Genomic DNA, 17,291 nt, shown 5'->3' with positions numbered 1-17,291 from the left:
AGAGAGAGAGAGAGAGAGAGAGTAACCCTGATCTCCAGGCCCAAAGAGAAATACAAAATGTGCTACAATTGCATGCTTGCCTCAACAGCACCCAAACTCGTAGATAAATTGTCAAACCCCCACGCTAATCCATCTATTGTTGAGGACAATACAAATACATTTTTTCATACTTATCCTCTCTCTCTGCATCTCTCTCTCTCTATATATATATATATAAGCAGGGCCCTGGTTGCTTTCCTTCAGATGAAGCCAAAAGGAACACTTGTAAGAGCTAAATTTTCCATGTTAAGCTGAATTTTCCAGGTTTCTTCTTTGGGTTGAAAAACAGAGTGAGGAAACCAAGCAAAAGCATTGTTTATGTTTGTCTGATGGGTGTGTATCTTCTGTTGTGGGAGAGACGCCGGAGCGTGCTGTGGAGTTCTTGGATTTGTAGACAGCAGAACTCTGTGATCCTGTGTGTTCTCAGGTGTGTTCTCGGGGGACTCAGTAGGCCTGTCTGGGTAGGGAGTGGCGCATTCGCCATGGATGCCCTCTATCTGGGCAGCTATTCACTTTTGCTATTGAGCCCTTTCTGGAACTGCTACGCAGGAGGCTGCAGAAAATGTGTGTGGCAGGCATCGGGTTGGGGACAGGCATAGCAGTGTCAGTGTATGCTGAGGACGTCTCAGTGGTGGTTAGGGATGAGCAGGACTTAGTTTTACTAAGATAAAACTGGGGCAAGCGTTAGGCTCTTACGTGAGGCACAGGGGGACAGGGCACCTCCGCAGCATCAAGGAGGGTTGCAATGGGGCTGTTAAGGGGTCAAGATTTATCTGGGCTTGAAGGGGTGGGTCAGGATGAACTGGGAGGGAGTGTCACAAGCGGTGGTGTCGAGGCTGATGAAGTGGAGGTGGGTCCACTCACACGTGTCATACAGAGGGAGGTTGCTGATCATCAACAACTTGGCGGCATCCCCCTAAGGCATACATTGGTCGTACTAAACCCCCCCCCAGTGGTCAGGGCACCACTGGCTGAGGGTGGGGATGTTGTACCTGCCTGTCCCGGAGGGGGGACAAGGACTGGTGGACCTGGAGAGCAGGGTGGCAGAGACTACCATAACACACTGGTGTTGGCTGGAGCGAACCAGCATGTGGTCTGTTGAGGAGGGACGACGGCTTAGGGCTGGACCGGTAGCTCTTCCTCATGCGGTTGGAGAGTCCAAACACAGCAGGGGTCTCTGACGCTGCAGTACGGAGGGCCTGGCAGCTGCTGAGAACCACTTGGCCGTGGGTCTGGGAGGTGCCCATTTTCCACAACCCACAGGTGCCTTTAAGGTCTGTTCGTTCAGCCATCCTGCAGGAATGTTTAATGGCAGCAGGCATCAGGACACTAGCTGACCTACGGCTGCCGGGGGTTGGGCAGTGTAAAGCCCCCCCCATGAGCTGACACAGCAGGTTACAGGAGAGAGTCATGGGGGAGGTCCAGGAGGCGCTGCCAGAGCCTGTGAGGTACTCGAGCAGCCATGGTGGGAGGGGCCATCACCGTTTCCACCACTGCAAGTGACAGCAGAGACTGGGAACTGGCAGGGGTGGTCCGGAGGACTTAGTGACTTTAAACACTCCGAGCCTGGGGGAGTTTGCGGAGGTGGGGCGCTGTACATCCTCAGCGTCAGGTTTAGACACACCAGGAGCTTAGCGGGAGTGAAGGGGCATCAGTGGCAGGAGGAAGTGGGGTCTGACAGCATGGCAGGGTACAGATGGAGGGTGCTTTATAAGCTCCCAGTGCTGAAAAGGTCAGGGGATGTCCAGTAGAGGGTAATACGTGGAGCCCTGGACACCAACAGCTGGTTGGCTTGGCTTGACCTGGGAATCAGGGAGGGGTATCCGTTTTGTGCAATAACCAAGACTGTTTATTCTGTTTTTTTCTGTGCCAGTGTGATGCAGTTGCTGCCTTTGGTGGACTGCATTTGTGTGAGGTTGGTCTTCTCTGTGGGGATGTTTGTGATGGGGCCAAGGTATTTGTTACTGTCTCTGTTGGAATATGTGTGTGAGTTTGGGTGTGGGGATGTTTGTTAAAGGCTGAGTTCTTCAAGTAGGGAAACGGACAAATTTGTTATTTTTTTGTTTTGTTTGGCCAAGTTGGTCATGTGGCTAACAAGAAGGAACCAGGTCAGAAGGAAGGGAGCGACAGACCCGGATATATTATTTAAAGGGATGGTCTCTGCGTGAGGTAATGTGGTGCTTTTAGTGTAATGAGGATCTAATTACAGTAAGATAAAAAGTCAAACGTCTCTCTCTCTTCCCATCCCTGATAGAGGAAAGGACAAATGGGTGTCATTTCCCTGTGTTTGTAATCATTAGTACACAGCCTGTCAGTGGACTAACGAGCCTCAGCCCAGCTTCAACAACAAGAGGGAATATAAGCCATCAGAAACTGGGCTGAGGGAAGATCCACAGAGCTTTGATTACTGGATGTGTGTGTGTATGTGTGTGTATGTGTGTGAATGTGTGTGTGTGTGTGTGCGTGCACGTGTGTGTGTGTGTGCGCCGCCTGCTTGCATCTTTTGTGTTTTACAGTGCTGTAAACTCTGTCTGAGAAGCTAGCCTCAGACTAATTGAACAGACTTACTAAAGTGCAGGGCTCTGTTTGTCCAGCAGCTAGGTCCTCAGCCTCTCTGCCTCCCTCCAAAATACAACAACACTGTGTTTACTTTACATACTCCGCCTGCCGCTACTCTCCCTAAACCCTAAGTATCTACCCCAGCTAATTACCCACACATTTAACATTTATCTTAATTACCCCCCGACTTAATTAATTTAATCGATAATTAATTTAAATATAGTTTAGAATTAATTATTGTTGCATTGGTGATAATTAGCATTGTTAATTAACTTGATGGTTTCTGTATCCCTCTGGTGTTCCAGGATCAGATTTCACAGAACACTTGAACTCTTGTTTACCACAAAACCCTCATTAGCTCATCTTGCTAACTCTGCACGACACTTTTTCAGCTGTTAGTGTGTTTGTTTGTAAACCGGTAGGAGTTACTTACGACCAATCTGCCCGTTGTTGTTTTATAACTGTCTATTATGGTTATAATTGTTCTCCAGCATGATATTTCCCTCTTTGTTGCAGTTTGGTATGATTTATAGGCTGGGTTGATGTAACAAAACATTGATTTAGTTAGTGAACGGCTCTCCTGACTTCCTGCCTCCCTCCATCCTTTACTCATTCCAGTCCTCTACTCTTCTGAGTCACCTCATTCTCTCTCTCTCTCTCTCTTTGTCGCCTCTCCTCCTCTCGCTCCGTGGTTCTTCTCTTGACATTAAGTCATGGAGTTATATTAATAATGGTTTCTCAGCTGTCTCCCGACACACTGCGAATGAGAGGTTTAAAAAGAGGCGAGATCAATACTGTCACCTTTCCACTGCGCATCAGAGGAGAATAACAATGCAACGGGCTTCCCAGCAGACACCTGGAGGTAGAGCAGGAAGAGAAGAGGAGCTGTAGCTTAGCATTTAGCTGATGTGTTGCGCGCATGGTGGTCCCATGCCTTTACATGAGCGGTGTGAGCAGTACTCTGAATCAAGGGGTAGCATGGGGTAAGGCCTCAGTACTGTACTGTACACTCACTGGAATAACCAGGCTAGGAAGCAAATGGTCTGATTGTCTGACACATCCGCCTGTGCTATGATTAGAACTCTATGAGCTGTTTAGTACAAAGGCCCGGGCTTCAGCTCGACTGGTTAATCATGTCTCTTGTCTGTGAGAGAGTGGTGAGTTGCCGGAGTCCTGGAGGGGTAGAACTGACTGTACAGCGGGAGAAACAAATAGAGAGGGTTGTGTGTGAGTGTGGTGCCCCTGGATAATTCCATGGTTGTATTAAAATGTGTGAATATGTGGCACAATATTGCACACACACACACACACACACACACACACACACACACACACACACACACACACACACACACACACACACACACACACACACACACACACACACACACACACCACCTCTTCTCCACAGTTCTGTGCTGCTGGTTGGTTCCTGCCTGCAGAGCTAAGTCTCAGTGGCTCTGGATGGCCCGTGAAGCGGAGCGAAAACCAGGCTGAATTTAATGACATGTGTGACAATTATTGTGCGGCCCGTGGAGACAGACACAAATTTAATAAGTTCTGCGTGTTTCTGCCCTCCAGCCTCATCAGTGGGAGGGTCTCGGTGGGCCACCGACAGACTCCACACTCCATCCCACCATTACAATAAGCTGTGACTTAATTAATTTAATAGGGTCAGGAGTTATTACCACCACCACAGCAGCCCTGTTATTACTTAGGAACAGCGCCCGACTTTATGAATTCAAAAGGTTATATTAAAAGATTCTTTATTTTTATTTTTTCCTTTTACTTGTTTGGTCCTCTCCCAGGTATGTGACGCATGCACGCTGGGAGTCAGCAGGGACGATTTAGATTGAGGTTAGACTTTAATACCATCATTCCGATTGACAGAAATACTGCATGGGTCGTGAAGGGGAATGTATTATTTGAATTTCTTGAATATGAATACATTTTTAATATGCTCCATGTACAGTGGAATCATGTACAAGTAGGTATCTGTTTCTATAGGTCTGAAACATGTTAGAAAGTTAAACTTCACATTTCAGCAGATTACCGTAGGATCAAGTGTTAGTTGATATGGTTTATTCACCACATTACTGATATGTGTAATTGTACCTGTACGTTAGAGTGCGGCATGCAGGCGTACAGTACAAACCCAGCCGAGTAATATGGGGCGGGTGTTAGCTAAATCTCTCCTTCCTCCTCCTCCTCTAACTTCTTATTGTAATCCTCTTAACATTCCACTCCATGTTGCAGGCCAGATATCAAACGCTACAGGATGTCAATATTGATACGGGAATGCACAGAGACCCTTACAAAATCGCTGTCAGAGGGCCTGCGAGGGAGCAGAAGGAAGAGCAAATGTTTAAATTAAAAGGCGATGGTGTTGTTCCTCCTGAATCTTCTCTGGCTACGGCCGGCGCATCACAAACAGGAAGTGTTTAATCAATGCAATGTGAGGACAATCGATTTCTCCCCTCCGAACACAGACAGACAGACCGACATTCTAGAATGTGCTCACATCCAAAAGGCTTGGCAAAGGCAGAGGCCTGGACAGAGAGATTATTAGAGGCTGTTAGTTATTGACATCAGAGACACTACGTTTCCCTCAGTGTGTTAGAAAGAGAAAGAGAGAACAGCTCAGGACAAATGTACCACAACTCTGTCCTCAAGAGACGAATGTCAAGTAAATCACCAACAAATGTAAACAAACTATAGTGAAGTACCTCCAACTAATTAACGTCAACAATCAGGTGCCTTTTAGAGACATACCATCACATCTTGACTAGTAGAATAGCTATAGACTTATAATTGGCAGGATGTGACCTCGTCCTTTAATCCACGGCAGGGAAACAATGCGAGGCTTGAGTGGTAAGAAGCTGTGTGTGAATGTAGATGGCATGTGGGGTAGAGGACAGCCCCTGCCACTCTGAGGGTCACCACTCATTTCCATGTCTGAAGTGGAGCAGGGAGAATTCTGTGCATGACGTTCATGCATGAATTATTAGCAGTTCAATGCTGGTTTGACTGAAGGATTTGACACAGGGGCAAGGCAGGGGACAGACTCTCTTTCTATCGCTGTCTCTCACTCCCTCTCTCTCTCACACGCTCTCTTATTTCTACATTCTCCCCTTCACTAAAATCTTTTCTCGAGAGCCAACGTTGGCGGAAGCGAACCATCCAACCACAGTTCCTGTCTAGTGGGATGTGGTCTTGTTTCGCTACAGGATTTCCCCTCCCAAATCAAACCACAACTGCCGCCACTGGAGCCTTCACAACCACAGCAGATTTGAATACGATTTGTCTATGACCTTCAGGCAGGTCGGAGGCTGGGCTGTGAATGAGAAATCGAAGAAAGCAATAACCAGATCACGTGGCAGTCTGTCTTGCCCCAAAGTGACCTCAATGCGAGAGAGGAGAGAGAGGAGAAGTAGAGGAGGCGCCGTCTTTTTGGGGGTACTGCAAAGAGCATTGCTTTCAGCTTTGCTCCGTTCCAACCGCGCTGAAAAGAGGCAGAGTACAAATGCAAATACGTATTTGGCTAAGGAGGTGATAATGCCACTAACACTTCAGTAGAGGCCTGTCATCGCTGCATTCCACTGTAAGGGTATCAACCAAATGTTAGTGTAGTGAAAAGATGGGAAGCGGAAAGAGAGAGTCTGCAGGAGTTTATTTTTGTGTCAGTGGTGTATAGCTTCTTAGCCTGTCATACTTTTTTGAGGGTGGTAGAAATAGTTTATTTTTCTTTCTACCTCATTATCTAGACTTTCTATTCTGCCTTCTCCTCACACTTAAGCACAGAGACGTGCATAATATACAATCTAACACTCCGACAGAGACATCTCCTTCCTCTACCACACACACATAAACACACTAAAACCGTAATGAGGGCTGGCAGGTCTGCGTTGGGCATATGTGAGACTGAATTTACGGCTTCATATTCAATTAGCGTTACTGTAGGGCTCGCCAAGAGAGCCCCGGGCTGCGCAGAGAGTGAATGAAATAAAAAACAACACTACAACATCAACATCTCTAATTGCATCAAATAAACACTGACCAGGGCCCAACTTCAAAGTACAGACAGAGCCACAGAATCACGTCTAAAGAGTAGAGATCATTTATTACAGTCATCGCTTATCAAAACAAGGTTTATGGATATGCCAATTGGCCCAGGGATATGTTTTGTGATTTTTTTGGGGCCGTCTAGAAGGTGTGCATATTATATGTTTATTAGCCAATTTAACCAGCAACATTGTCTTTAAAGAATGGGTTGATTTGCCCAGGGATAAGTATGTTACTTGACTAAGATCGTCATTAATTAAAAACAAAAAAATAAGTTTTAAGTGAGAAGTAGGCATTGGTCTGAAACCGAGTTCTTTATTTTTTCGCATGAACACCACAAAGCCTACTCCGGCACACAGCTTGGACCAACTACAGCAGCTATGTTGGTCTATTGTAACGTCAAACAATATGTAGGCAGGTTGCTTAGGATTCAAACCTTCTCAAACGGCCTAATTCATACTTTTAGAGGAGGTGGTTCCACAATTATGTGATTTGTACCACATACAAGGTAAAGTATAGATTATTCACACAGACATTATCCCATTCCACTACCTTTTCAACTTTTTAGATGTATTATATGAAATCAAGCTTTGCTTTTATGCTTACGAGACCGTCAGGCTTGTGTGAGCTGTTTTGTCTTGTTGTAACGTGGTGCCTGTCTGTATTTCCTTCAATCTTTATTTTAAATCAAATCAAATTTTATTTTTATTTCAGCACTGCATGTCAAAATATTTCATAACAACTGTTTTCTGATCAGTATGTTGCCCAACGTTACAACTGATTGTGGTGTGTTGAACACAGTCACTCATATAGATATAGAGGTCTACGGAGCCTGTCTGTATTCCTGATGTCTGTAACGATTAACTTACCTGTGTAATATTGACATAAGCTCAGAACCACTAGTTTTTTTTCAATTGCTGTCTTGATCAACAGGCATTTTGTTACCTCTGTCAAATAAATATGTCGTCTAAAGTTCTGTTTGAATGTGTATTTGTTTTTGCAATAAAAATGGCGACGCCACAATAATGCACATTCACACTAGGCCTATATCTAAAAAATACGTACAGCCTAATGATACACTGTGCCTTCAAAAGGTATTCATACCCCATGACTCCTGAACTTTTTATTTAGGACATAAAGTTCAGTTTAACAGTTGTACTTAAGGGTGCATGTTTTGGAATATTTGTATTCTGTACATATCACGTTTTAGGGAGGACCCAGATGCAGACAGTCTCAAAGTAGCAAAAGTTTATTACTAGAACAGGGGGCAGGCAGAATGACAGGTCAAGGGCAGGCAGAGGTCGGTAATCCAGATCAGAGTCCAAAAGGTACAGGATTGCAGGCTGGCTCAGGGTCAGGGCAGGCAGAGGTCAATAATCCAGTGTGATGTGACAAAGTGCAGAATAGCAGGCAGGCTCAGGGTCAGGGCAGGCAGAATGGTCAAAACCGAGAAATCAGGAACTAGAAACAGACAAACCCGGGGGGGGGGGGGGACGCTGGTAGGCTTGACGAACAAAACTACCTGGCAACAGACAAACCGAGAACACTGGTACAATGTAAATACACTGGGGATAATGGGGAAGATGGGCAACACCTGGAGGGGGGTGGAGACAAAGATAGGTGAAACAGATCAGGGTGTGACAGTACAGGCTTCTTTTCACTCTGTCATTTAGGTTAGTATTGTGAAGTAACTACAATGTTGTTGAACCATCCTCCGTTTTCTCCTATCACAGCCATTGGCCTAATTTAAAGTCACCATTGGCCTCATGGTGAAATCCCTGAGCTGTTTTCTTCATCCCCGGCAACTGAGTTAGGAAGGATGCCTGTATCTTTGTAGTGACTGGGTGTATTGCTGCACCATCCAAAGTGCAAATAATAACTTCACCATGCTCAAAGGTATATTCAATGTCTGCTTTTTTTATTAATCTAACAATATGTGCCCTTCTTTGCGAGACATTGGAAAACATCCCTGGTCTTTGTTGTTGAATCTGTGTTTTAAATGTCTTGCTTGGCTGAGGGACCTTACAGATAATTGTATGTGTGGGGTACAGAGATGAGGTATTCATTCAAAAATCATGTTAAACATTATTATTGTACACAGATTGAGTCCATGCAATTTATTATGTGACTTCTTAAGCACATTGTTACTCCTGTACTTATTTAGGCTTGCAATAACAAAGGGGTTGAATACATATTGACTAAATACATTTGAGCTTTGAATTTGTAATTAATTTGTAAAAACTTTGAAAAATTAAATTCTACTTTGACATCATGGGGTTTTGTGTGTAGGCCAGTGACACAAAATCTGTAACACAACGAAATGTGAACGAAGTCAAGGGGTGTGAATACTTTCTGAAGGCACTGTATTATTCAGAGTTGTTGACAAATATCGAACACATGGCTGGTAGTTTGGCACTCTTCATCAGCACACATTTAGATAAAAAAAATCAACAAGACAGGAGAAGGAGCATCGTGGAATTTATTATGGATGTTAGAGAAACTGGTGAGTTTTTCTGATGCTAGCAAGCATGCATTTGCACACTGCAGTCAATGGACAACAGAGGTGCTGTTTAAATGTAACGTTAGCTAGCAATTCGTTATCTCAGAAGTTTGAGTTTTGTCCTGTCTGACAGTCCTGTCCAGTCTGAAATGTGGCTAGCTCTTACCGTAGCTTGGACTATGGAATGGCTAGCTAGCTAGTGTTGCCCGCATTGTAAAGTAGCAGCGTGACAATTTGGCCAAATTTTGTTGTTGGTTTTGAACTCATGTAGCTAGCTAGCAATTTTTTTGTGGAAAAATGGAGGACTGTCATTTAGACGTGAGCTAGCTAATGCTAGCTATCTTCTTTGTCGAGGTCAGCTGTTGTTGTATGGCTCTAGCTAGCTAGCTAGCAAATGGCTGATGCAATTTGTTTAAAAATCTTCCATAACCAAATAACGGTAGCTAAAGAACAATTGTATATTGCACTGTACCGTACAATTGACCTTATTTTAGTGCCCAAAAAACGTAATACTTCCAGGTCAACTGTAATATGAATACCATTGTAAAGCACAATTTCTCCCCTTTCCAGCAAAATCAATGACGAGACCTTCATGCTGCCCATCTCTGCATGATTGAAGAAGGCAATGAGCTCCCTCTGGTCTTCTTAAAAATTATGGGTGGGGAAGCAAACCCTTCTGCGTGATAGTGAAAGAGGGAGATATGTCGTGTGGGGAAACAGCTTTTTTCACCCGATCTGTCCAACTTATCACCTCTAAAATGTAAATAAAGCACTATAAAGAGTTTATATAATGTGTCATTACATACCTATTTGAAGGTTTTAGTCGAATTTGAATCAGAGTTCCTCTAGTTTTTTGTGTTCTGTGTTCTGTGTCTGTGTTCTTTTGCCCATCTTAATCTTTTCCTTTATTGGCCAGTCTGAGATATGGCTTTTTCTTTGCAACTCTGCCTAGAAGGCCAGCATCCCGGAGTTGCCTCTTCACTGTTGACGTTGAGGCTGGTGTATTGCGGGTACTATTTAATTAAGCTGCCAGTTGAGGACTTGTGAGGCGTCGGTTTCTCAAACTAGACACTCTAATGTACTTGTCCTCTTGCTCAGTTGTGCACTGGGGCCTCCCACTCCTCTTTCTATTCTGGTCAGAGCCAGTTTGCGCTGTTCTGTGAAGGGAGTAGTACACAGCGTTGTACGAGATCTTCAGTTTCTTGGCAATTTCTCGCATGGAATAGCCTTCATTTCTCAGAACAAGAATAGACTGACACGTTTCAGAAGAAAGTTATTTGTTTCTGGCCATTTTGAGCCTGTAATCGAACACACAAATGCTAAGGCTCCAGATACTCAACAAGTCTAAAGAAGGTCAGTTGTATTGCTTCTTTAATCGAGACAACAGTTTTCTGATTCACTAACATAATTGCTAAGGGTTTTCTAATGATCAATTAGCCTTTTAAAATGATCAACTTGGATTAGCTAACACAACGTGCCATTGGAACACAGGAGTGATGGTTGCTGATTATGGGCCTCTGTACGCCTATGTAGATATTACATTTAAAAAAATGCCGTTTCCAGCTACAACAGTCATTTACAACATTAACAATGTCTAGATTGTATTTCTGATGAATTTATGTTATTTTAATGGATCAAAAATGAGATTTTCTTTAAAAATCAAGGACATTTCGAAGTGACCCCAAACTTTTGAACGGTAGTGTTTATATATGTATATTTCTACACATTTTTATACCCTTTTTTTGGAACAAAACTACCTTCACACTTCCATTCATTTTTTAAAGCCGGTACCGGTTACCGGTGACACTTGTGGGGGTTACAAAACGGATAACAGCATAGTGTTCGTGAGAGTCTCCCCTTTCCGTAGAGTGGTCATAATAGTTTGTACTATAGTTAAAATCGTGAGGATGCTACGGATGCTTTCGTGAGAAGAACGATTTTCTGGATGTCTCAAGGTCTGACAAACACCACTCTAGCTCTGCCAGCTTTCACCGCAGATACAGAAGTGCGACACTGGCGGATGTGGTGGATTGAGAATGCATCCAATGCAACAACAAAAAACTGAGATCTCTAGGTTAAACTGACGGATTAGCACGTGACGGATTAGCAGAAATTAGCACGTGAGAGCGACACAGTTTACATTAAATGTTACCCGTACAAACTTAATCAGTCTGAATGGTGGCAAGTCTAATGATCACTTTATGGACGCTGTAGTCTCGTTGTTATCCGAAAGCATAGATATTAACTCTACTTCATCACCATCCCTGATCCGGGAGCATCCTCATCAGTAAAAAAGCTGACTAGCATAGCTTAGCATAGCGCCACAAGTAAATACTAGCATATAAATATCATGAAATCACAAGTCCAAGACACCAAATGAAAGATACACATCTTGTGAATCCAGCCATCATTTCCGATTTTTAAAATGTTTTACAGCGAAAACACAATATGTATTTCTATTAGCTAACCACAATAGCAAAAGACTCAACCGCATATTTTCACAATTTTTTTACCGCATAGGTAGCTATCACAAAACCGACCAAATAGAGATATAATTAGTCACTAACTAAGAAACAACTTCATCAGATGACAGTCTTATAACATGTTTTACAATAAATCTATGTTTTGTTCGAAAATGTGCATATTTGAGGTATAAATCATAGTTTTACATTGCAGCTACCATAAAAAATATCACCAAAGCAGGCAGAATAATTACAGAGAGCAACGTGAAATACCTAAATACTCATCATAAAACATTTATGAAAAATACATGGTGTACAGCAAATGAAAGATAAACATCTTGTGAATCCAGCCAATATTTCAGATTTTTTAAGTGTTTTACAGCGAAAACACAATATAGCATTATATTAGCTTACCACAATAACCAAACACACAACCGCATTCATTCACCGCAAAGGTAGCGATCGCAAAAAAACAGCAAAAGATATAAAATGATTCACTAACCTTGACAAACTTCATCAGATGACAGTCCTATAACATCATGTTACACAATACATATATGTTTTGTTCGAAAATGTGCATATTTAGCGGTACAAATCGTGGTTTTACAATGTGAATACGTAGCCAAAATGCACAAAATTCTCCGGCGATATTTTGGACAGTCACCTAATCTAATCAAATAACTCATCATAAACTTTACTAAAGAATACATGTTGTACAGCAAATGAAAGATACACTAGTTCTTAATGCAACCGCTGTGTTAGATTTTTAAAAATAACTTTAGTACGACATACAGCTTACGTTATAGCGAGACAGCGCCCGCAATAAGGGCGGAAAATAGGACTAAACATTTTCCACAGAAATACGAAATAACATCATAAATGGTTCCTACTTTTGCCGAGCTTCCATCAGAATCTTGTACAAGGAGTCCTTGGTCCAGAATAATCGTTGTTTGGTTTTAGAATGTCCTCTTCTCCTGTCGAATTAGCAACCTTAGCTAGCCAAGTGGCGCGAAGATGTCCATCTTCACCTAACGCAGAGAACGGAAAACTCCAAAACTCCCGATAAACGTTGAATAATCTGATAAAACTATATTGAAAAAACATACTTTACGATGATATTATCACATGTATCAAATAAAATCAAAGCCGGAGATATTAGCCGTCTATACCGAACGCTTTTCAGAAGCCAATGCTGATGTCCTTCCCGCGCCTTCGAAGACAAAGGAAATAGTGGTCACGTCATTCCAAGAGCTCTTGTTCGACCTCAGATCAAGCTAGACACCCCATTCCACCTCCCACTGCCTGTTGACATCTAGTGGAAGGCGTATGAAGTGCATGTATATCCATAGATTTCAAGCAAATGAATAGGACGGCCCTGGAACAGAGCCTCGATTTCAGATTTTTCACTTCCTATCAGGAAGTTTGCTGCAAAATGAGTTCTGTTTTACTCACAGATATAATTGAACATTGAGCTTCAATCGAAGCCTACTAATAATAATCTTCACATTTTGCTCAGAGAAGCTGTGTACTGCCTATTCCATGACATGTTACATCTGACAGTGTATAAACTAGTGGTGATTAACGTATCTATCCATACGTTTCTCTCAGCCTCACACTTAGAAACCGTGAGTGTTTATACCTCCCTACATATCACTCTGAAACCCTCTCTGTGATCTCTTCCAAAGTGAACGTCCAGCTGGAGATGATCCTTAGCACGTTGAGCACTTCAAGGGCGGTGATGATAGGTGTGCTTGTGTTTAGGAAGCGTTTCCCTTTTTGTTCTCCCCGTAGCAGCTTGGTTGGAGAAACGACCCCGTCACTATTCCCATTACCCAACTGACAAGACTTGTAAGAGTTTAGCCTGTTCTTACCAACCCCCCCCCCCTGTCCTCCCGGTCCCCCAGTCCCTCCCCTCAGCCACTCTCCATCCCAATGATTGGTTGTGAATTGGTTCTTAGTTGGACGTGTATTAAGGGGGACGTGCGACCTTGGCCCTGCTCTGCAACACCCTCTCTGTTTACTCTGTAAGCAGCACCAAGCTACTGGGGCAAGGCTCTGTGGTTTGGCTTATCAGGGACAGGGTCATATTCTGGGGGTTGGGACAGTCATACTCAGTCAGGGGCACCTTACTAAAATCCCCTGGACCTTGAGGTCTTGCCTTCTAACTAGAGACAGATTCAGACTTCGATGAATTGAATCGTTGGGAAAATGTAATCGTTTGCCAATCAGTGATATTAATGATTTAATGAACCACCACGGAGAAAAGAAAAAGCAACAGTACTGCTATGCAGGCCTTGGACTTGAGTGCCCATGCCCGATAGGGAGAACCACAATCTAGTAGCAAAAGCTAGAAGGAACTGTGTCAATCAGCACAAGGAGAAACCTTGAAAGTAGCCTCTGAACAGAACTTGGATGAAGGGCTCTCCTTGTGTGTGTGTGTGTGTGTGTGTGTGTGTGTGTGTGTGTGTGTGTGTGTGTGTGTGTGTGTGTGTGTGTGTGTGTGTGTGTGTGGCCTACCTCTCAGGTCTAGCTGCATGTCAGTCAACAGGACAACCATTGACTGGCAGTGGCCTGAGCGTCAGTAGTGCTGGTTGATCTCTATGGACACAACCCTGCTCTCTAGACGAACAATAACACACACACACAGACAGACAAGGCTGGCTCAGCTCATACACTGTCATCTACTCACACTGCATTGACATGCTGGTCTCACGCACGCACGCACGCACGCACGCACGCACGCACGCACGCACGCACGCACGCACGCACGCACGCACGCACGCACGCACGCACGCACGCACGCACGCACGCACGCACGCACGCACGCACGCACGCACGCACGCACGCACGCACGCACGCACGCACGCACGCACGCACGCACGCACGCACGCACGCACGCACGCACGCACGCACGCACGCACGCACGCACGCACGCACGCACGCACGCACACACACACACACACACACACACACACACACACACACACACACACACACACACACACACACACACACACACACACACACACACACACACACACACACACACACACACAATAGAGCAGTCTGTTCACAACAGCTGTAGGATCTTAATTTGAGGCAGTTTTCCTAAGCAGGAAAATAATCCTGCAGAAACAGGAAATGTGAATTATTATGTGGATTATATTTAATGAAACTTATTTGTAGGCGTTGATACATTTGTCATTAGGGCAAATCAAGTCTGACCTTTTAAAGTGGAAATAACAAACCTTAGAAGCCTTTTTAAACATCAGCTATAATACAAGTTGACATTTCCTGCTGTGTAGGAAAATTCTCAGCAACACAAGAGTGATCAAAATAAGATCCTAGATCTGTAGCACTTAGCATCAAGTTGAAAATAATTGGTTGTCTAAGATACAGACGAGGAACTATAGATATGATTATTACTATCATTATCAACCTTCACAGAGAAGAAAATAATGCATTGATATACACTACCGTTCAAAAGTTTGGGGTCACTTGGAAATGTCCTTGTTATTGAAAGAAAAACACATTTTCTGTCCATTAATGTCACGGATCACCCCCGGTACTGATGCTCATTCTGTTCACCAGTTCCGGAGGTCTACGTCACCGGCTTTCTTGGCTCCACTGAACAGGATTCATTATCATCAACCCCAGACTGTCGTGTCTGATTACACACACCTGGTTCCCATTTTCCCTGTCAGGTGCAGGAGAGCAGAGTGTAGTGAACAGGTGCACTTTAAATCCGTTCCACAAACTACAGCACATAAAAACAATAACGTGCCAAAAACACGGAACATGGTAAAAGTAAAGCGCCGACAATAATCCACATAACAAACAAACAATTACACACAAAGACATGGAGGGGAAACAGAGGACTAAATACATGCAGTAATTATGGAATGAAAACCAGGTGTGTAATGGAACAAGACAAAACCAATGGAATATGAGAAATGGAGCGGCGGTGGCTAGAAAGCCGGTGACGTCGATCGCCGAACGCCGTCCGAACAAGGAGAGCAGCCGACTTCGGTGGAAGTTGTGACAGTGCCCCCCACTTGACGCGCGGCTCCAGCGGCGCTCCGACGGTGAAAGTCCCGCAGCAGTTCAGGGTCCAAGACATCAGCAACCGGAACCCAACACCTCTCCTCCGAACCGTACCCCTCCCACTCCACGAGGTACTGAAGGCCCCCTGCCCGACGCCTCGAATCCAGGATGGAACAAACGGAGTACGCCGGGGCCCTCTCGATGTCCAGAGGGGGCGGAGGGATTTCCTGCACCTCAGATTCCTGGAGCGGACCAGCCACCACCGGCTTGAGGAGAGACACATGGAACGAGGGGTTAATACGGTAATCAGAGGGAAGCTGTAATCTGTAACACACCTCGTTCACCCTCCTCAGGACTTTGAATGGCTCCACAAACCGCGGACCCAGCTTCCGGCAGAGCAGGCGGAGGGGCAGGTTTCGGGTTGAGAGCCAGACCCGGTCCCCCGGTGCGAACACCGGGGTCTCACTGTGGTGACGGTCCGCGCTGTTCTTCTGGCGAAGCGCAGCTCGCTGGAGGTGAACATGGGCGGCCTCCCATGTCTCCTCCACGCGCCTGAACCAGTCGTCAACCGCAGGAGCCTCGGTCTGACCCTGATGCCATGGCGCCAGAACCGGCTGGTACCCCAATACGCACTGAAAGGGGGAGAAGTTAATGGGGGAGTGGCCCAGGGCATGAACGCCAGCCACTCCCCCGGCCGGTCCTGGCAATAGGACCGCAGAAACCTGCCCACATCCTGGTTGACTCTCTCTACCTGCCCGTTACTCTCGGGGTGAAAATCCGAAGTAAGGCTGATCGAGACCCCCAGACGTTCCATGAACGCCTTCCAAACTCTCGATGTGAATTGCGGACCCCAATCAGACACTATATCCTGAGGCACCCCGTAGTGCCGGAAGACGTGAGTTAACAGGGCTTACGCAGTCTGTAGGGCCGAAGGAAGACCGGGCAGAGGGAGGAGACGACAGGACTTAGAGAAACGATCCACAATGACCAAGATAGTAGTGTTTGCCTGTGAAAGAAATAGATTGGTTAAAAAATCCACAGATAGGTGTGACCAAGGTCATTGTGGAACGGGTAAGGGGTGTAGCTTTCCTCTGGGCAGGTGTCTCTGAGCCTTACACTGGGCACACACCGAGCAGGAGGAAACATAAACCCTCACGTCCTTAGCCAAGGTGGGCCACCAGTACCTCCCTGTCAGACTGCGCACCGTTCTGCCGATCCAGCAGACGGAACGTACATACACCTGACAGGACACTGGAGGGGAGCAGGCTCTGTACGCAACGCCTGCTCAATGTCTGCGTCCAGCTCCCACACGACCGGCGCTACCAGGCAAGAGATAGTGTGTCTGCCTTCTTATTCTGGGAACCTGGTCTATAAGACAGGGTAAACACAAAACGGGTAAAGAACATGGCCCACCTTGCCTGACGAGGATTCAGTCTCCTCGCTGCCCGGATGTACTCCAGGTTGCGGTGGTCAGTCCAGATGAGAAAAGGGTGTTTAGCCCCCTCAAGCCAATGTCTCCACGCCTTCAACGCTTTAACCACAGCCAACAACTGCCGGTCCCCCACATCATAGTTACGCTCCGCTGGGCCAAGCTTCTTTGAGAAGAAAGCACAGGGGCGGAGATT

General features: G+C 45.2%; 1 protein-coding gene across 1 annotated transcript in view; it reads left to right on the top strand.

Moving 5' to 3' along the window:
- The first annotated feature begins 1,449 nt into the window (after nt 1-1,449).
- Nucleotides 1,450-17,291, top strand: part of LOC120061899 (testican-1-like) — a 97,187-nt gene continuing 81,345 nt past the window's right edge. Inside the window, exon 1 of the mRNA XM_039011676.1 lies at nt 1,450-1,504. Within this exon, the coding sequence (XP_038867604.1) occupies nt 1,450-1,504 (55 nt within the window). The remainder of the gene's footprint in view (nt 1,505-17,291) is intronic.

This window comes from Salvelinus namaycush, chromosome 17, assembly GCF_016432855.1.
Source record: "Salvelinus namaycush isolate Seneca chromosome 17, SaNama_1.0, whole genome shotgun sequence".
Classification (NCBI taxonomy): domain Eukaryota; kingdom Metazoa; phylum Chordata; class Actinopteri; order Salmoniformes; family Salmonidae; genus Salvelinus; species Salvelinus namaycush.
Note: the sequence above shows the minus strand (reverse complement) of the source record. Positions and strands in the feature narration are given on the sequence as shown.